General features: G+C 40.8%; 1 protein-coding gene across 11 annotated transcripts in view; it reads left to right on the top strand.

Moving 5' to 3' along the window:
• Positions 1 to 19,647, top strand: part of KCNJ16 (potassium inwardly rectifying channel subfamily J member 16) — a 31,137-nt gene extending 11,490 nt beyond the window's left edge. For 3 of the 11 annotated variants that reach the window (XM_040649796.2, XM_046902186.1, XM_046902184.1), the window contains 2 exons: positions 398 to 543; positions 15,954 to 19,647. In XM_040649796.2, the coding sequence (XP_040505730.1) occupies positions 16,030 to 17,319 (1,290 nt within the window). In that variant the 5' untranslated portion in view covers positions 398 to 543; positions 15,954 to 16,029 and the 3' untranslated portion in view covers positions 17,320 to 19,647. Of the gene's footprint in view, positions 1 to 397; positions 544 to 8,111; positions 9,336 to 10,431; positions 10,776 to 13,649 lie in introns of those variants that run through there. The other 8 variants (XM_040649798.2, XM_025141669.3, XM_025141670.3 and 5 more) reach the window with 6 other exon arrangements.
• The last annotated feature ends 1,545 nt before the right edge of the window (positions 19,648 to 21,192 follow it).

The following is a 21,192-nucleotide window of genomic DNA, read 5'->3' on the forward strand; positions in this document are numbered from 1 at the left end:
ATGTCAGATGTCTGCTGGTGGCTTTTATTATACACAGTGACAATGAGATGCAAAGATAAAGTCTGAGGCCCAAAGACATTTGTGCTGTTTGTAAAAGCCCTTTCCACTTGTACAGAAATTACTGTTGAGGCTGTCTGAAAGGGGCTGTAATTATCTGTTGGATCAGCTATCAGAGACATGGAAAGATCTGGGGTCAAATCAGTTCCTGGTGCAAATCCTCTGCTTGCTTCATAGTTATTGCAAAGTAGACTTTGAGCCTTTTTGAGAAAAAAAAAAAAATAGGAAAACTGCTGGACTCCCAAATGTAGTATATTTCTCATCAGATCTAATGTGCTGAAAGGATGGGATTTTCTGTGAACTTTTCCCAAGCTGTCTTGCATTTTTTTCTCTCTTTGAGAGGGGGAGGAGTTGTGCCTAAAAAAACAAACCCAACCTGTCGTTCTGAGCTCTGCCAACCTGTCAGTCCAGCCATGCAAGAGAGGGAGAGAGAGAAAAAAGGAGGGAGTGAAGCAGAGATTCTTTCAGATCTCAGCAGATATTAAGGTAAAACCCATTTCTGATTTCCTGAATTATGCTTGTCTGTGTGTGTGTAGATGTAAATAGAAATGGTTACCTTACAGAGTTTTAAACTTACTAAACAACCTGTATGTGAATAAACAGTTTATCTTGTTCCACAGGAAGCGTGTTTTGCATTGTATCCTGGCAGCTTGTTAGCTGTTGTTTGGAAACACTGTTCTCTACAACACAGAAATTCAGGAGACTTTGTGATTATTTGAATATTAAATATAGGCAGACCTACAGTGCTTGTACAGAGACATGCTTGGGAAGGATATTAAGCCCTGTAATTTCAGGGCTGAGTCCAGCCTCTAATTACTGAAGATCAGGATGAGAACTTGTTTGAGAAGGGGAGTTCTTCCAAAGCTGCCTACTGCAGGGCTCTTACACCTTCTCCTGGAGCATTTGGTATTAGCCCGTGGTGGAGACAGGATACAGAACCAGACAGACTGTGGGTCTGATCCACTTTGGCAATTCCTACATTCCTCTGTTCCTGGCTGTCCATTTCTGGTGGGTTTTTCCAACTTGTCATTACCGGAGGAGGAACAAAGCAAAGGTGCAGAAGAACCGACCGCGTGAATTCTTCAGTTAGGAGGGCAGACCAGCAGAGGCACTTTCAGCTAATACCAGAGGAAATTGAAGGTTACAGACTATGAGAAATGTTGGCTAAAATGAGTGTGAGTCAGAAGAATCGTTCTGGTCCAAAGCTTGCCTTATGAGTCTGGTCTGGGCAACCAGTTTGTTAGAGCTATTGTGGGAAGAGGGGCCTAGAATGAAGGCATGAAATACAGGAATGCACACAGTTTTCTTAGGTCTGAGTGGCTGTGCACAAGATCCCGTATTAACTTGTACACAAAACTATATCTGTAATGAGTCTGACGAGAGAAGCTGCTTTGTTATTAGAATCTACAAGCAAAAGTAAGAAAAGAATAATTATTTTATCCCCATGAGAGATAACCCTGTTTCTGTATTTCTAAATCCTGGATAAACATTTCAAACTGCAGTGAAAACTGTAATGTTTTTGTAAGTAGGTTGAGGCTCTAGGAAGGTCATGTAGACGGCAAGATAGTTGACAGGGTTTCCTTTCCTCACTGTTTTCATTCCCACTCTCATGGAGTGCCTGTGGAAGATAACCTGTCCAGTAACACTAACCCAATGGACAGGACATGGCTGAAAGATGGCAGAAGCAATACAATTGTTATGCTACTCACTGCATGGCTTGCAATGCCCTCGCCAGGGATTTGATTACATTAGCTTCCTCTTGTTGGTAAACTTCCTCGAATACTTGTGCTTGTGCCATAGTTTAGGAAGGAAGCTCTGCTCCTGTGACATGCAGCCACCATAGTGCTCTGAGCCTGGAAAGAAGGTAGAAGTGATCCATCTTAGGGATGGTGTGGGGGCGGTTTGTCCTCACGGCCACTACTGTAGAAATGCCTCTAAAGTCCTTGCTTTGCGTCTCATTTCCCTTCTGGTTGCCTAAGCTCCTGGGAGCATTCAAGTTGGTGTTTCATATTACTCCTGACACACTTGTGGTCATAGAAAATGACTGCGAGCTTTTAATTGAGCACAAAACAAATTCTTTTACAGACTGTGTTTTCTGTACTATTAGTCTAAGCTTTCCTGCCAGAACCAGAATGCAGAGGTGAATGCTTTTTCAAGTGACTTTAGGAGATGGAGAAGAAGTGAGGATGCACATTCCTAACATCTTATTACAGTAACAGAAATCAGTCACTGAAAGAAGGAAAAGGGGAAAAATATTTTTTGTTATCTGCAGAGACTACACTAATTGGTCTCACAGCACTTTTGCAACTTCCTTTTGCTTTCTTTTTCGTTTCCTTTTGCTCAGGTGATTTAAAGTAGTGCAAAGAAGACTTGAGGCATTTACATGGCACATTCTACAATACTGATGGGCATTTCTGAAATGAGAGCAGGCAAACACCCTGGTACACTTGTTTCCCTATTACATCCAAAAGGGTGTGAATAGACTGATACAAGAAGGATCTTTCCACTAAGTCATGCATGCTCCCTAGAGATATGTACTGCCAAAAAGCAAGGATTTCAGTACATTTTGTTAAATTGCTTAGCACTGCTTAGCAAATGTCAGTTGATCAGTCAGAGTAAACCAGTAGCACACTTGCTAAATTCAGGCAATATTCAAGAAATCCATAGGTTAGATATATTTCAGCAGTGCAGCTATAATGACTCAGCACTACAAGAGGAGGAAAGAAATATCAGAAATACAGGTTAAATGATTACCAAGATTTCTATATATTTTCCTTCTGGAGGAAGAAAGGTCTGGAACTGATATATCACTCACTTGTTCAGGAAGCTGTTTCTCAGGATGCAACCTTTTGCAAATGAAATGTTACTGCACAAGGGGGCTGAAATTTCTGAGACATCCTTTTGGCAGAAGGGATTCTGAATGGTCCTTGGAAAGATCAGTTGGAAACCACTTCATACTGAGAAAGTTTCTGCCTTTCAACAAGACACTGCTGATTCACCTCATTTTGTATTTTCTGGTAAGAAGATTATTCTCAAGATCAGCTGATGCCCTGTCTTTCTTTGTTTTATTACTTACCTTTCCTCCCCAGCATTCTTGCTACGAGTATGAAGCTGTTCCTGGGAACAGAATACCCATTTCCAGTAACTTGTGCAATTAAAATGCCAGATGATAAATAAAAATAAGCCAAACAAACAGAAAACAACCTCAGATTTCTATTTGCTTTTTAAATTGGGACAGGAACTTGATCCAATTCTTTAAGTACTTGCCCATCCTGTCTAGCAGGAAGGAATGCTGTTACCCAAAAAGCCATTGAGCTGCTTTTCACAGGGAACTGTTCATTTTCTGTAGTTTGCAGTCATGATAGTAACAATGGTTCCTGTTTCTAAAGCAGCTAAAAGTCCTGTTTTCAGAGTGCAGACGGGAGAATATGCTTCAGCTACTCAAATGTGATTTGTGGTGGCATGCTGGATTGGAGAACTGGAACAGCAAAGAGAGTTTCATTCCTTAATTTCCTGTGGAAGGATTCAGCTGAGGAAGCATTACATTTTTGGTTTCTCTTTGCTGTCAACATGGTAGAGGATGGCAGGTAAGTGCTAGGCTGAGGAGGCCTCAAAATTGACATTTGATAAAAATCAACAGTCTGGGAAACAAATTGAGCAGAAGTAGTTTCAGTGAATGATTTTTCAGACAAGTTTTCCTGCACTCCAAAGGAAAAGCAAGGCAGGGTTTGACTGCAGAATGTGAAATGAAGACTCATTAGGGTAAAAGAGTAAAACCAGCTGGAAATTTTCCATACATAAGAACTAAAGGCATCTCCACTTGTGAGGCAACTTTGAACACAAAGCATCTCCAGTTCACTTTAAAATGTTCTCTCTCAAACTGTTTTCAGAATGGCATCAGAATGAGCTGCATACCTCAGTTTAAGAACACAGAGTCTGTGTTGCAGCACCAGCATCATCTTATTTCTCTGCAAGACTGTATCCTGGCTCTGATCAGAACTGATCTAACGTTACAGGCCCGATTTCTGACATGGCCAGATGGTCCGTTTTTTTTTTCTCCAAGAAGCACTGATCCTTAGCAGCTCTGGAAGACTGTACACATTTTCTAACTGGCAATTTCCCACTCAAAGATAGCTCAAATGAATTGATATACAAACTTAATATTTCTAAAAGAAGATGCCATAAAACACAGCCTGCTTTCCACCAGAAATCTCAGTGGGAAAATTCAGACATCCCTATTTCCACTCACAAGCGTCAACAAGCTGTTTGACTATTAATGAAAATTCTTTTAGTTTTCCAAAACTGAGGGAGAACTCTTTCCAGCAGTTGTCTGTGGTGAGATTTCTAGTGCAGTCTTGCTTTGGATAGGCTAAGAATATTAATCATTTCATGGCATTTTATCACACAGCTAGCTATTCCCCACATAAAAGAGGCAATTAGTGCTTCATGGAAAACAAAACAAAACAAACAAACACACAAAAATCTCCACCAAATATTGCTGAAGTAAATCCTCTGAGTTTCTGTTATTCACATCTCAGAAAGATTTGATTTTGACTTTTTCAATGAGAATAAATAATTAGTTCTTTGTTTTATCTACAAGAGTCTATTCAAATCAAGCTAAATGATTGGTGCAGCAGTTTTGGATTGAGGTGCAGTTGCCCTGGTAACAATCAAGAGTGAAATCAGAACCTTTTGAACAGCCAGTGGAATGTGGTTCTACTTGGATGACAATAGGTCAAAGCATTTTAATGGGTAAAAACGTAATCCAGTACAATAGGATTTATTGCCACTACGTCACCAGATTGACACTATTCCTACAATTTCTTTAGCTTGTGACAGCCTTTAACTGAAAACTGTTTAGTGGAAAAACTTGTAAAATGCTATTAATCATTTTGTTTTCCAAATCAACCAAAGAGTCTGTGTCTCAGGGGGTTATAAAGAATATCTTCCAAGTGAGTGAAATTCAGCCTCTCTGCACAAAGCCTTAATGAATGGCTGTTCTGGACACAATGGTTCTAAGAACTGAAGGCTCATTTCTGCAGGGCGCTGAGTACTCTGGTCCCAGTCTACTGGAGAACTTAAGCACTTCCTCAATTTCTTGCTAACAAAATAGTTTCTGGTGATTTCTAGGATGGTTTTTCATCCTCTTAAACCTGATTTTATTTGCTGACAGACAGGACCTTGCGGGATTAAGTCCTAAACCAACACTAGAAGAAAAGACTCTCTGTTCAGTAAAGCAAGGGCGTGGGACAATATTTCATCCTTTCTACTGACATTCTTCCAACTTCCCCCCAAAACAATCTTTTTATTTCAGAAGACTCTAAAGTGCTTTCTAAACCGATAAAATGCAGCCACTGATAGGAGCAACAATGCATAAAACCAGAAGAGGAGAATACACTGCTGCAGTTTTAAGGAAATATCAGATCAGGGTTCGAAAGTCTGCCCCTCTACCCTGAAGCCAAAAGCATAAACAGCATTTCTTGGCATCCTTTGGGATGTCAATATGGGAACTCCTGTCACACATAGACATCCAGACTTACCTGTTTTAATGCTAAACAATAGAAATGGCCCTTAGCATTCATTATAGATGAGTACCTCACTGAACCTTCAACCGATTTCCCTTTCAAATAGATAGATGTCAGCCTCGTTCATTTTTCTTTAATATGAAAAACAGATTCTTCTCAATCAAACCTCTGTACCATGCATATCCTTTCATTGTTGATATGAGGCTTTCACAACAATAAAACTTAAAGCTAGTAAGCTTTAAGAGTAAGCTCTCTTTGGCATTGTTATGTAGTTACAGAGAACAATTGAGCCAGACAATGACACAACCTGTTTCTTGTCTTCCTCAATGGGAAATGGGCTTTGAGTTTTGTAAGGTTGTTCATAAACAGCCAAGGGTGTGTAAGAAGAATGACCTCAAAGCTGGGTTTTACATAGGAGAACAAAGAGATCTCAAGTCCTGATTTGAAAAACACTCCGAGACCAAATCAATGTCATAATGTCATAATTACCAATACGCGTCATAATGTTGTTGGAACCCACTTGCTGCTTCTGCCTTTAAACACAAGCTCCTCTCCTAATTGCTGTGCAGCTGTCAAGCTTTGTAAATGATGTCTGTGCTGGCAGTTAGCTGGGAGATAACTTCATCTATCCAGCATTCATATGGACTGGAGATTCATCCTTGTTTCTTTCTGCGGGATGTTTTGTGACATTATTGTTTTCAGATTGCTTGGCCTTTGTTACAGTTCTTCTGGCTTCTTTCCAGGACCTTTCAGGTTACTTTTTAGTCTCCCTAATCTGTACTTTCCCTCCTGAGCATAATAAGAATTGCAGTTGCTCCCAGACTTAGACACCCAAGTGGTGTGACTTGCTTTTTCTGTGGGAAACACCACTTCATGTTTTTCACAGACTTAATTCCCTGAAGATCTTTTGAGTATGAAGTGAATACAGCTTAGCTCTACACAAAATGTTCCTAAGGAAGAATGCCACCAGTCCAAGTTCACATGATTTGGAGCTTGTCAGGCCTCGGTAGTGTTCTGAGGTTTAGTTAATAACCTATGGATTTGTGGATCTTTTGAGTGAATCTGGCTTTGTGGCAGGAGTAAGTGATGCTCTCAATCAGTGAAAACAGGAGGGGAAAAAAAAAGATGCAGGGAAAATAAAAGCCAAAACATCTGTTACTTAGCCTGGGTGTATCACTTCTGAATTTAATTTTGTTGATTAATTACTCTTCTTACTCCCAACTTGTTTGAAGAACACTGGGGGGGGGGACACAATTTCAAACCAAAGAGTGAAATTCTGTTTAGGATGATTCAACAGCGTGCTGACTACAGCCCTGCACAGTTAATATGTAATACATGAGAGAGATGCTTTTCATAGGGGCATAGCAGAAAAGGTTCTTTCCCAAAACAATCCTTTGGCAATAAAACCAATTAAATTGCAGTTTAGGGCTCTCTCTCTCTCTTTCTTTTTTTGGTGTTGACATTTGTAATGTAACATATTTTTATTTGATGTATTTTTGTTAACATCGACTTGATAAGATCTGCTCACTTGTTCACAGTGTTTGCCTTTGAGAAGTAAAACAGGAAAAACACGGCTGACTGAACAGGTTCATTACAAACATCTTGAAATGAAATGAACCTTCCACAAGTAGCTCATTCAGTCAGTAGTACTGCAGAGTGAAATTGTTCCATACGAAGGTCAGCCACAGAGACACAGACCTTGGGCACTGAGGGTGACATAGTCAGCCTCTGTGCAAATCACTGAAAGACAAAAATCCAATGAAATAAACCCTAAACTCATTTTTATAGCTAAAGGCAACTTTTATACATATATATATATTCTTTTTTTTTTTTTTTTACATCAGCATTTCCACCTTTGGAAACAGCTTGAAATTTTGTTACAGTTAATCAGTGCAAAAATTGAAAAGGATCTTAAGAATTGGGCATTAAACTTCAGAATTAGGCATTAAACCTACTATACAAGGTTTTGAATGGGGTGGAGAGGAGAAGCTTTGTATATTGAGTCATAAATGATCAATAGAGCTTACCCCATTAAATATTTGATATGGACCGCTATTAAACAGTAGGCACTGGCATAAATAAAACACAGCTCTGATTCAAGATGAATGTTCCCATCTTTAAAGGAATGAGTAACTTAGCTAAATACGTTTTAAAAGATGGGGAGAAGAGATAAGAATTAAACAAAGATTCTGCCTTTCTCCGTATTTCTTAAAATACTAATTGCTGAGTTCAGAGCCTTATGCAGGTGGTCAGGAATAAGCTTTGGGATAGCTTAAGAGATCTAAAAGGCAGTTTTGCAAGTCACACACTGAGGTAAAAATCAGGCTCTTGAATGTATGGCCCACACATGCACAGACACACAATTTTCCACTTCCACTTAATTATCCTTGAAAAACTACTGTAATTTGGGCTACTGAAGATGGGGAGAGAAAAATAGTTGAAAACAAGACCAGCCAACACCATGCTGAGTGTAAGTGCTGAAAAAAAATATAAGCTACTATTGAAATTTGTAGTAACCTGCTTTTCCAGATCACACACATCCATGCTGAGACCAAGGCTCATGAGGTTGCAGACACAAAGCTTCAGCCATCTGCTCTACAAGGTGTTGAAAGTCATCTCTGAAAGAATCTTCCTGTTCCCAAATTCCATGTAGATCTCAGTGGAGTTAAGTAGGAATATGGAAAGTCTATATTCTGCCAAATTCTGTGAACCAAAGTAAATGAAGATTAGAGGAAAGCCCTTGTTCCTTAGAAAGTATTGCCGTAACTCCAGCAAACTGAGCCAATTCTGAAGATCAACGATGGATACTGCCTGTGGTGATACTAAGAAACCCAACAGCTAGCCCTGATCCAAAATGAGACATTGAAGAGAATCACTTTGCTGACTTCAGTAGACTTTGAATCAGGCCTCTGATCTCTGAAATCGTTTAATATATTTCACAAGTTGTTTTTGATATGTATACAGAGATCTGTAGGAGCAGGGAACACTGAAATACACAGGATCTAACTGTACCTAACTGCACCTGGCATGTCCTCCCCTTTCTTATTCTAGAGGCATATTTGAATAAAGAGTGCAACTGGAAAGATAGTGACTGCGTACGTCCCAGCCTTTCCCTGGATATTTGATTTACAATGTAGTCCAGAAAATAGAAGAAAAGAAGTATGCTTTCTGTCTCAGGGAGCAGTAAAGGAAACAGCCCCTGCAAGTGAAAGAACCCCTGTAGAATATTGTCTCTTTCCTACCCCAGACTCATACCTTATTAATAACCCATTGTGTTTAGAGAAGAGGTATAGCAACACTGAACTGTGGCAAATAACAGAGCTGAGGGTGTTGGCCCTGTTAACCGAAAGTGGCTGGCATGATCTGATCTCATTCTGTCATTGTTCATGCCCTGCCACTTACCTATTGTTGAATACATTATTACATCATGTCTATTAAGAGCTGCAACAAACTGTTCTATTGTTCTCTGCCAGCAAGATATGGTGGAAAAGTTCCTCGAAGATTTTCTTCTGTGCTTGTGTAGGCTGAATACAACCCATAAGGCTCAATGTGTGGAGAAATCCCACTATTGCCAAGCTATTGAAATTAACCTTCACTGCGTGTCGATTCTGACATGAATGTGTCAGGGAGAAGGAAACTGTAATTAGTCCTAACACTTATATTCAATTGCCTCACAGCTAACTTAGACTAAAATTAAAGCCCAGGGGGCTGTGCCTGCTGAAGTTACTGAGAGGTTGGCTGCTGAATTGCACTGGAAGAAAACTGGACATAAAATGAATATTTTCAGTTCTGTATCTGCATAGCTGTTAGATTTTCACATCTAGGACGTGCATCAGCTTTACCACTTTCTAGAACTGAGGCTGCAGGAATCCTACCAGAGATAGAAGCCCTGGTCCTATCAGTTCAGCCCTGAAATGCACAGGGTTCATACCTCATGGGCAAAGAACCAGAAGGAGGGCTTTTCAGGCAGGAGGAGATGATGATAGATTTTCATGGACTCTACTGCTCCTCTGCAGGGGTGGGCAGCACTGGTCACACAGCCGGGTCACATTTAAGGGTTGGCCTCCTGTTTACTGTGTCTCCTTGCAATGCTTGGGGACGTAGCATATGAGGGCAGCCCCAGCACCGATGCAGGGAGCTGGCTGCTCCCTGACTGAACTCCACCTGGGCACTGCATGTCACACTACCACCCACAGCTACACCAGGAGATGCTGGTGTGGGTCTTGAGCTGTTGAGAGCATGCTGTGCCCGGTTGCCCTGGCATAGAAGTGTCTGGGAGCTCAGGGCTGAAAAGGGGAAGAGAGTCCTGAGTGTGAGCAGTTTCAGGTTTCACCCCTGCCAAACTGTCTGAGACAAAGAATGGCAGTGAGGCCCGAAATAAAGAGTTTCAGGTTGCCAGCACTTTCCATTTCTCCTGGTATTTCAGTGTTTCCACTGCTTGCTCTTGGCTACGACCAAGCAGTGCATATAGTGTGAATAGATTAAAATAGACATTTTCAGCTTTCTACAGATTTTGGGAGTCACTCTGAGTTGTAATCAGGGGCCTTGTTCATTATAAACCTGTCCCATGGCTCTGAAACTGGTATCCACTCTTCATCAAGGAGTAACTGTCAGAGTCCGTCATCTCAAACGTAAGGGGCAAATTTCTTTCTTTTTTTTCTTTATTTTTAAGGAGATCTGGTTTCACTTAGATGAATTAAATGCCAATATATCTCTTACTGGGAATTGTTTCAGGGTAGATTACAGCACAGTTGCATTACTTTAAAATGCGTGCAAATATCTGCTGCTTTGTGCTATTTATATTTATCTTATAAAGCGTTTAATAAACATGTTTATACTGACATTCCAGGTCCTCTTCCTGCACTGAGGTCCAAGAATTATCCTTTTCTCCAGCTCTGAGCTTAGCACATTTACAGTGTGCTTTTATTTCTGTATTTGGAATCTTTGCAGTTGAAAGACCTGTATTCACAAAACGATGGAGAGGAATGGTGTCCCTTGTAAGACGATGCTCTCAGAACTGTGTATTTCCAGTCTGACAGTCACACTTCTGGTTGAACTGCAGCCCTGCCAACTTCTGCTGCATTCAGTCATCTAATCTGAAGTGATCAGTACAAGGAAACTTTAATTTTAGGGAAATTTGAGCTGTTTTAAAGCTTTGCTCCAATGGCTGCATATAAATCATTGTGAATTTAAGAGTTTTGCGATTGAAGCTCGTGGTTTGGATGCGCTCCTCTCATTTAAGTCAACATGAGAGCATGTATGATCTGACAGTGCTCTGGTTTGGATTCGGGGGGTGAAGACTCCTCTCCTTCAGCTCTGATCCCCAGAGCTCTGGCTCTGGGAATACGTCAGGTTCAGCTTAGGGGGGTTTCGATTCCCCCTCCCCTTGTAGAGATTCCCTTTAGTCATCTGTGGGGATCTAAGATGAGATGGGGATAACTAAATATAAAAGAATACAAATATTCTTACTCTCCACGTTACAGAACAAGAATATGACTTTTCTGATGCAAGTATTAGGGGAAGTTGGTTCCCTTTCTAAAGATGAGAAGAAGGGTGGGAGGGAGGGAAGGGAAGGAGGGAGGCAGGGAGGGAGGGAGGGAGGAAGGAAGAAAGGAAGGAAGGAGGGAAGGAGGGAAGGAGGGAAGGAGGGAAGGAGGGAAGGAGGGAAGGAAGGAAGAGTCTCAACTGTTGTACAATAGATTTATTTAGATTCTGTGATGGGTTTTTTGTTGTTGGTGGTGGTTGGATTTTAGGGAACAAGTATTTGAGTCAGTTCAAAGGCAGCTCAAAAGGCTTCTACTTGTCACATTTCTGGTCTGTGAGCTCAAAGACTTCCAGGGTGACTAAAACTAGAAACCTTTTACACCTTTTCCAAAATGAAGTGAGAAACTGAGGTGATTGCTAAGCCAATGCTAGAGAGACATCCACTTCCATGTGTGTGGAGTTGAGCAGAGAGGACCCAGCTTCATTTGGAGGCTTTGAGTTGTCTTATTTTTGATTTAATCTCATATTCAGAACATAATTATTCTGGAACCAAGATCATCACATTGTTTTGCTTAATGCTTTACAAACAGACTGTTGACTGAAGTTGTCACTGAACAAAAATTGCTTCTACTTGTTTACATAATGGGAAAATAGTCATAAAATGGGTGTAACAACAACTTGTTAGATATTAGGTTAAGGTGCAATACAGGAATTATCCCCATAAAATGCTAAACCCTAAACTCAAAATATCACAGCGAAGGTGCAGGTTACATTTACTGAAAGCCTTTAAAAGTCTTTAAGCCTTAACATGATGCTTAAAGCTTCTGAGTGAGCTGATGACAATCAAGAGTTCAAGTTCTTCTTGTACAACTGCTCTATTCAAGAGGAACTAGATTAAGATGATAAATATAACACAAAGGCTTGATTCTGCTAGTGTTTGCTTTGTTGTAACTCTTAACTGGATGTGATTAGGTGCTGAGTTTGTTCCTAGTTCTGCCACTTTATGGCCTTTTGAACCAGTGTATGTACTTACCTTTCTCCCATATCTAATCAGGGTGGAAATTTCAGAGATATCAGTTTGGGGGATCCATGTGTAGACCCTATGAACACAGCTCTCTGCAGCAGTCATGTCTTTGAGCATGCTGCAGCACACAACACAGAAAGACCCTAGCCTTGGCTCAGATAATTAAGAGTATTTACTTATTTTCTGAGCTCTGAGTCTGATTCATAAGGAAGAACTTTTGAACTCTCTCTGGCATTTACCCGAATGAAATCTTTGAGATTTCTCAATTACTCTCTTCCTTCTATCCTGCCTAGATTTGCTGCTCAATTTTAACCTCTAATAAGCCAGTAAATAAGGGTTAAATATGCTTATATGTATGGTTACCAAAAGTACTGTAAATTTCCATGCACTCCTTGCTCTGGAGGACAGGATAGTATGCAAGAGGAGGCTTATGATGTGTACAAACATGCCCAGAAGCAAAGGGGGAAAAATAAAACACATACAGAAAGTAAAGGCAAGACAAAAAAAAGGGTGAGGGTTTGTGATTGTTAGAAGAAGGTGAATGCACTTCCTGGCAACATCTGAGAATCATTTGCAGCAACTGATCCATGAGCCTTGGTGAGCAGGGAATGTTTTTAAATCCTCCCCCCATCCCCTTTGTTAATCTTTACCAGGTAGTAGGACCTTTAATGCAATTCCTATGGGTACCTCGGGATGTGTAAAATATTTTGTCCGTTTTGAAAAATAAGATATTTGAAATGGCTCCAAGATTGAGGTGCACAAGTCTGGTTGTAAGTCTGTGGTCTTCCCTTCTTTAAACTTTGGTAGCAATAATAGTCTTCAGACTGCTCTGCAAAAGGCAGAGTGTCTCCGTAGAGAAAGCGAGGAACATCTGGCCTCAGTGCCTCTCATTTGAAACAGGAAAATCACTTTAAAAAGTGTCCCCATGAATGAAGTGCAGATCGTAATACAAGCTTACATAATTCAGAAACACTGAAGGATGTTTTTTTAGACTTTAATCGTTCTGAGCAACATCAGACGATATAAAAGGGTTATTAATTATGATGCATGATTATTATTGCACTCAGGAGACTTGAAGAGGTAACCTGGAAAAGTTCGGATTTGGCTCACCTTTAAGTACACCCAAAATACTGGGCAACATTTGTAGATGTTTTTGAGTGACTGAGGAGGCTATTTCCTAAGACTTTCAAGCACATTTGGGATTTTAGGTCATTTGGGGCACGTCTCCACTGTGCAGTGCCAAATGGCTCTGAGCAAGCCAATTTTCAACACGATGGAGAAAGATTAACTGAGAGCAATATATGTGTTACTTTTCCTCTGTGCTGATTCTATTCTAATGCACCTAGCTCCAGGGTTAGCTTATTTGGTTCTGGTTGAAAAGGCTCTGCATCACGTTCCTTCTTCTTATAGACCTACTCTCTATATCGTATATAATACATATTACATATGTTAAATGCTATGTATGTTGTATGTTATACTTATGTGTTATATGTTATGTATTATTTTTGTATTATGTTATATATTTAATATATGTTATGTTATTGTTTTGCAAAATCCAGTGCAGCATCTAACTGCATGGCTTCATTTACGCCAGTCAGAACCCCACAAGAATATATATATAACCACCACCTGTACTTAAGAGAGACCCTAAGTGGGATGAAAGCTCTTAATGCACACGGAATCACAAAGTTCTCTCCAGTGCGTCATGGACTACTGTAAAATTAGGATGGACTTTTCCACTTAGTTGCATGTCTGACAGTCTATCACTGTTGCCAGCACCAGCAACATTTAAAGATGGTGCCAGCAAAACTCCATTCTTGAAATATGATTATTCGCTGAAGGCAACAGCAGCAAGAGGAATCAACTCAGTAGTCTTTTTTCATGAACTAAGAACTCTGTTTAGAGTTGCAAGATGTTTGTGAGTAATTTAAAGGCACGCTCATCTGAAGCAGTCAATAAGAATAACAGCATAACCCTTAGTATGTGCTGTGTATAATGTCATATTGACTCCTGATTACAGTGTGCTTCATTTTCACACCTCACATCATGAGGTTCTTAAGAAAATGGCACAATAGTTTCTAGATTTTGTTTGTTGTTAATTATGACTTATAAAATGTTAGGTCAGGAGTCGTCAATGGACTAAGCTGAAGTGTTTGTTTAAAGCTATGAGTAAAGCAAGTCATATGAATGTTTCCAAAGACTGTATTCCAAGAAGTATTTTTGGAAACATTAATGTTGTGTTTTTTAATGCAGGCCACATTCTGAGGCTACGACACCATATGTCACATTCATTTCTGTACTGAAAAGAAAAAAAAGAAAAGAAAAAAAGAAATGGAAACTATGTTTGGCTTTTAAGTGTTTTTGGAATAGTGTCTATGCATGCTTGTCATTGTTCCTTGGATGGGAGAAGCGTTCTCAGTCTGTTAATCTAGTCCATCCAATATATATTACACTCTATGGGCCTGACTCTCTTCTGCCTTAAACTGTGTGCAGTCATTTATACTCTTGCAAAGTGAATGAAGAGCTGAGAAAAAAAGACTACGGCTGGGAAACGTTTTTGTAAATTCATTTTCCATGAATACTCTGGCTTCATTGTATGCCTACATCTGAACTCTTCTCACATGAAACCAGCTTAAAAATGGGAAAAGTCTTTGCCATTTTTCCACTGAAAGCTTACAATTTTGGAAAATGAGAGTTTTTCCTCAAAAAAAATGGCTTTTCTTTTTTCTTCAAAAATATTAGTTGCAAGCATTTGGCAAAAAGATTGAATTGCTGAAGCTGTATATGCTTCAGATTTTTCAGTGTTGTAAGTGTTAGGGGTCGGGGTACAGTAGAATGAGTTGGAGATCTGTAGGAAAAGGCATTTGCTTTTTTCAGCGCTGTATCCTACAAGTAATTCATAAGCATCCTGTATCTAACTACTTCAGCTAAGTCCCTGCTTTTTAATGGATTTCAACTGACGAGGTCTCGTTTTCTGACACAAATTCTTGTTATTAGTCACTGAATGCACAGCCCAGCAATTCATACTGCTGCAATTCGTACAGTTACCATCTGCCAAGACACCCATTTTTTCTCTGATCTGACAGAGGAATCTCCTAATTCACATCGCTTCCTAAAGTTGTGTCATCCACACATTTTATTAGTGCATGTTTGTTCCAAATTTGTTAATAAAAATCAAAACACTTCTTGGCAACTGGATTTTTGTTGTTATTGTTGTTTTAAGAAATTATTTGTGAGAGTTTGCAGGACCTCAGAGAGGGTTCTTTTTCATTTGAGCTGCAAATTTACCTCTTTATCTCAGTAAAATGAAATCACTTGACCCATTTTTTTCCTGTGAAATATTGAAATATCAATAATGACAAATGATTGTATGGTTGAAACATTTTCTGGTTAAAACTGAACTTGTCAGTTCACAGCACTGTATTCTTATGGCTGAATGAGAATGTTTACCTAGGCATTTCTTCTAGAGTGGGAAAACAAACACAGAACAAAAAGGAACAACTGACTACCCTAAATGCTTGGCTAACTTTCAGAGAGCTCATGCCATCCTTGTGAGTGTTCATGAAAGCCCATCCTGAATGCTACTTCACCAGAATTTTAGAATAGATACGGTGGGGTCACTACAAGTTTTTGGATTCTGCTTTCATCTGGATAACAAATCTCAAGACTGATGTGGACATTTCAAGCTGGTTGATTTTCTAGCTGAATTTCTGAGTTTTTGAGCTATATGGAGTAATCAGTGTCAGTATGTACTCTTCAGAAAATTGCTCATGATGGGCAGAGAGTGCATTTAGGTTTAGGTTTTACAGAGTTCTGGCATACGAAATTAAAAACAAAAATAAACTTTTTCTTTTATTCCATAGATTTCCAATGAACAAAGGAAACAAATAGCCCTCGGGACCACAGGTGTGTTCTGTAAGCTGATGCCACGAGGCAGATATGAGAAAGATGACTGAACAGAGTGGTTGCTATAGGCCTGTAAACATACAGGGAAATAAGATCAGTTACAAAGGCTCTTGCAAAAAAAGCCCAGAAATGGGGATGAAAAGACAGCAGAAGCGGTTTCTCCACAAGGATGGCAGCTGCAATGTGTACTTCAAACACATCTTTGGGGAATGGGAGAGCTACGTGGTGGACATATTTACCACCCTGGTGGACATCAAATGGCGCCACATGTTTGTCATCTTCTCCCTGTCCTATGTTCTGTCATGGCTGTTCTTTGGACTGGTCTTCTGGCTGATAGCAATGCAACATGGAGATTTATTGAACGACGAAGAAACAACCCCCTGTGTTGCAAATGTCCATAGCTTCACGGGGGCATTCCTGTTCTCCCTGGAAACCCAGACGACCATTGGTTATGGTTACCGCTGCGTTACAGAGGAGTGCTCTGTGGCAATCCTGATGGTTATCCTGCAGTCAGTACTAAGCTGCATTATCGACACTTTCATCATCGGAGCAGCCTTGGCTAAAATGGCCACAGCTCGAAAAAGAGCTCAGACCATTCGTTTCAGCTACTATGCTGTGGTAGGCCTAAGGGATGATAAATTCTGCCTGATGTGGCGCATTGGCGATTTCCGACCAAACCACATGGTTGAGGGCTCTGTACGAGCTCAGCTCCTACGCTACAAGGAAGACAAGGAAGGAAGGATGACAATGGAATACAAGGACTTGAAGCTGCTGAATGACCAGATCATACTTGTTACACCAGTGACAGTAGTGCATGAAATTAATAGTGAGAGTCCTTTGTATGGTCTGGACCGGAAAGCTTTGGCCAAGGACAACTTTGAGATCTTGGTCACATTTGTCTACACAGGGGATTCAACAGGAACTTCACATCAGTCAAGAAGCTCATACGTGCCCAGAGAGATTCTTTGGGGCTATAGGTTTAATGACGTCTTACATGTAAAGAAAAAGTACTACAAAGTGGATTGCTTGCAGTTTGAAGAAACTACAGAGGTTTATGCTCCTCACTGCAGTGCTATGCAGCTGGATCGAAAGGAGCAAGAATGGAATAGGACAGAGAAGGCACTGGAAAAAGAAGCAGAGACATCAATGACAGAAATCAAACCATTTAGCGAGAACCAGAAATCATTTAGTGCTGTTGCCCTCATCACTAGTTGTGAAGATCCAGAAGACCTGGTGGCAACTGTCAGTCAGCCTTCTGGAGAAGCTTCATATCAGAAAGCAGCTGTGACCTTAAGCAGGCTATCACTGGAGTCACAAATCTAGCTTTTCACTGCAATTAAAATCAGTTCCAACAACTTCTCCTAGCACAGCTTTTAGAGTATAAACAATGAACTCATGCACAAGTATTTACATTATGAGCCTCATACTGTCAGCATGCCTACATTACAATACTGAGCTGCTAAAAGGAGCTTCATAATGGTTAGTGTGGGTATCAGTAACAGATTAGTGTTGGCACAAGAAAGCAGCTTAAATTTGGGTTGACTAGACAGCTACTGTGCTTGAGCAAACTTATTCTAAACTTTATTACCCTGCAGGGACTAATGTTGAAGACACCCAGAGAGAGAGAATGATCTGGGCAGAGAACAAGAACAGTGAAGTGTGCCCTCTAGGTCAGATATTTCAGAACTGCCTAATTTGCTTGGGATCTCAGTTCCCAGTCCCTCTGGGAGGCTCTGAAATTCCCCTACCATCACAGAAAATGATTGATCTTCTGTGGCAATTGCCCCTCTCTGGTAGTTCAAGTGAAGCCCCTTTCCTGGGGTTGCACTGCGGAACGTGTAGGGCTGTGCTATGTAAGAGGAGCAAAGTGGCAGTACTGGAACCCAGCATTACTGGGTAGCTTTGAGAACTTGCTTATACTCTCAGTTCTGTGAGATACCCAATGAGATCCTGCAGAGCTTTTCTCATTTCTTTGTCATGAGCTGCTCCCAGTAATGCCACCAGCCTCACAATTCAATCTATGTGCTATATCAGCTGCATGCTATGGTGCTGCATGCAGGCTTGGCTCTGTCAGCAAGGAGGGCTGGTCAAATGGGCTCCTTTACACTCATCAGAAATCAAAATGGAACCTCGAGCATGAGGTGAAAATCAGCACAATGGTGTTAAGCCTCAGGACAGAGCAGCCTGGTCTTAGAAGGAGCTTTGCCATTCTTAAAATCAAAATGTCTTTTCATTTCAGAATGCCAGCCTTGCTTTTGCTTTTATTGTGTTACACTGCTTTAAATTGTCCAGTCTAGAGACCAAACGGCCTGATTTTGTCAAAATGAAATATGTTTATTCATCTGAAATGGCTAAAAATGATCCTTTGCAGAGAAATTCAACACACTCATCTGTCAGCTCCATTTGCAAAGAAAAAGAAAAAGGAAGAAAATGTCAGTGTTTTGAAGCTGCCCATAACATGGAAGTTCCACGCCCTGCACACCTCTGTTATCCAATATGCAATATCTCATCATGCTTTCCCCCCCCCCCGATGATGATCGCATCTAACTTACGTTATGTTTCGTTACCCTGCTGATGTAAAAGTTATCGTCTCTGAATTTATGGTTGCCTAAAATGGAATTTGTCTTACCTGACCTCAGCCACCAAGAGGTGAAGTACCGCCTACTGCCCAAGGCTCTCTGTAGTTGCTGTAACTTTGTTCTGCCTTCACAGGGGAGTCCATTCCATCTCCATCTGAGTGCTTGGGGGAGCTGAAGGCAATAGGATGGTATTATCCTGGAAGCGCTCATCCATCCCTGTTTGCTGTTGAAGGAGATGAGATGACTGTTTTGGAAATGCTAGCTAACTTTAAGCAGCTAAAATTAGGTCTGATGAGTCATTCCCATCATGCTGACTAATTCAAAGTTTTTATGAGCTAATCACATTTAATGAAAAGAAAACCAGCAAACTGATTGTTTTTCTCCTCTCCTCTCCTCGAACTTACTGCATTATTTTAACACACCTTACATTTCTTTACACTCATACAAGTTCTGGATGCTATGTGACCCCTTACAGGTAAAACCAAGCATATTAACAAGCCTGAGTGGAGGTGGTTACTCCTAAGCTCATTAACTGACACGGTTCAGGTGCTGTTTGTAAAGGCAGTTTCCCTCCCCAAGCTGCAAACTGCAGCTTTCCCTCTCCCAGCAATGTACTGCGTGAGCCTCTTGCGGTGAAGATAATTCTTTCCTTGGAATGACTTTCCTGTCAGTGAATGTACCAGGAGTCTGATTTGGCTTTTGGTCACATGCTTCTTGGTATAGATAGATATAAATACGTGAGTATGTATAGTAATGTATGCTTTGGCATATAAGTCAACCACTAGCTGATGAGGGTCAGGAAGAAACTTTTCTCCTGGGCATGTTAATTCATAACAGGCTACTATACAGTTTCTTCCACTTTTATCTGCAGCATCTGATACCAGCCAGTGCTGGAGACAGGATACTCTTTGAACCACTGCTCTCAACCCATCTGGCTTTTTCTGGGTTTCTCTGCTTGATATTTTAATTTCATTTATCAGAGTATAAAAATGATGTATTATAATGTATAGCAAAGCATGCATTGCATTTTTATGAATAAAGAAGCAGAAATAAAGAGCATGCCTCTACCACACACACCTTGTGAGGGCACATGTTACTTTCCTTCCATTCGGTCACTGTTTTAAGCTCCCACATTGATACACTCAGAAGTCATAGAAAAGGTTATAAGGTGCAGAGTAGGCTTTTGACTTTAAAAGATGCCAAACCATGAGCAAAACCACAAAGATACAAACACGTTTTGCTGCAGCTTCTTAACATGAATTCTGCTTGTTTGGTGGAAGGAGCCTCCCATCAATTCTGTTCCATGTGAGTTCCCAAAGCCCATCACACAGACGTCCACACGCACACCTGTGCGTGGCATTGGCATTTAGAGCTTGTAAAGCAATATCCTCACCTGATGAAGGATGTTTGAGAGTGCCAGGTGGATAAAATGGGAATGAGATGTAGGAGCACAAAGTGCAGAGAATCCTTTAAGAATGCTCAGACAGGGCCAGGATCCTCCTTGCCTAGGGGAGGATCTAGATAGGACACTTGCAGTACACTGTTGTACTGCGATTTTGGGTGAGTAGAAGGGAGAATCTTCCACATTCATCTGCTTATTCCTGGTGAGGATATGCTCCAAGGTTTCTTTGTCTTTCTTTTATTCATCCCCCTTGTAGAGCAAGCAAACCTCTCAGAAATCCAGCAAAAGCAATACATACATTGTCACAGCAGAAAAACAGCCCTAATCCTCAACTCACTCCCACTGAAACGGACAAAACAACCCAGCAAAGTCCCAAAGTAAGTGCAGGATGGGTCAGGAGCTGAAGTGAAGCACAAACACCCTCCTGCTCTTCCACAGTTGTGCTCTGCGGGTCTTCAAGCAAAAGCCAAAGCGTTGGGTTGAAGCTCTGCTTCTTCTCCCCAGCCACCCAGAGGCAGCAGCTGGCTGTTCCTCCTGCCTTAGCTGGCAGTACTTCACTCTGTTCTTGCCTTGTCTACAGCATTTACCAGATGAAGCAAAATGTGAACAACAAAGAGAAAATACAAACCAGTGTTTGGACTCCTGTATCGTGATTATAGCTGCATCTCAGTTATTTTCTCTTGGAGAGCAGCAGTATCGTGCTGGGTCAGAATTAGTTTATGACAAAGGGAATATAATACGAGATTATTATATAATTTATTTTTCCAGATTTGCCTACCACCATTCATTAAGGCAGCTGGCATTTCCTTCCCCGTTATCATGTATCATTATGCATCATTTAGCGCATATTTCTTGTGAAGCTGATTTTCAGATGTGGGACATAATACACATCCCTTCATTTATTCCTTGTTTCTAAAACACTGCACGGGAGGTCTGACTTCAGCTGCCTGTCTAGCATAAGCATTACATTGGTACGGTTACACTCAGTTCGGGAGATAAGAGGTACAACTCAGCGTATCAGAAGTGCTTGTGTGGGAAGCAACATTTGGTTGTAAGTCCTCTTTAGCTCTTAAATCTTTACTGGTTTCCAGCTGGGAGCCTGCAAACAGGGAAGTGGTGTCTCTGTGGTGGGCCCAGGGGGCAGCTGGCAGTAAATTCACTTCCACTCAGACAGCAGGAAGCAGGACAGAAATGAAACACGAATGAAACAATGAG

Source organism: Gallus gallus, chromosome 18 (assembly GCF_016699485.2).
Source record: "Gallus gallus isolate bGalGal1 chromosome 18, bGalGal1.mat.broiler.GRCg7b, whole genome shotgun sequence".
NCBI classification, from domain to species: Eukaryota; Metazoa; Chordata; class Aves; order Galliformes; family Phasianidae; genus Gallus; species Gallus gallus.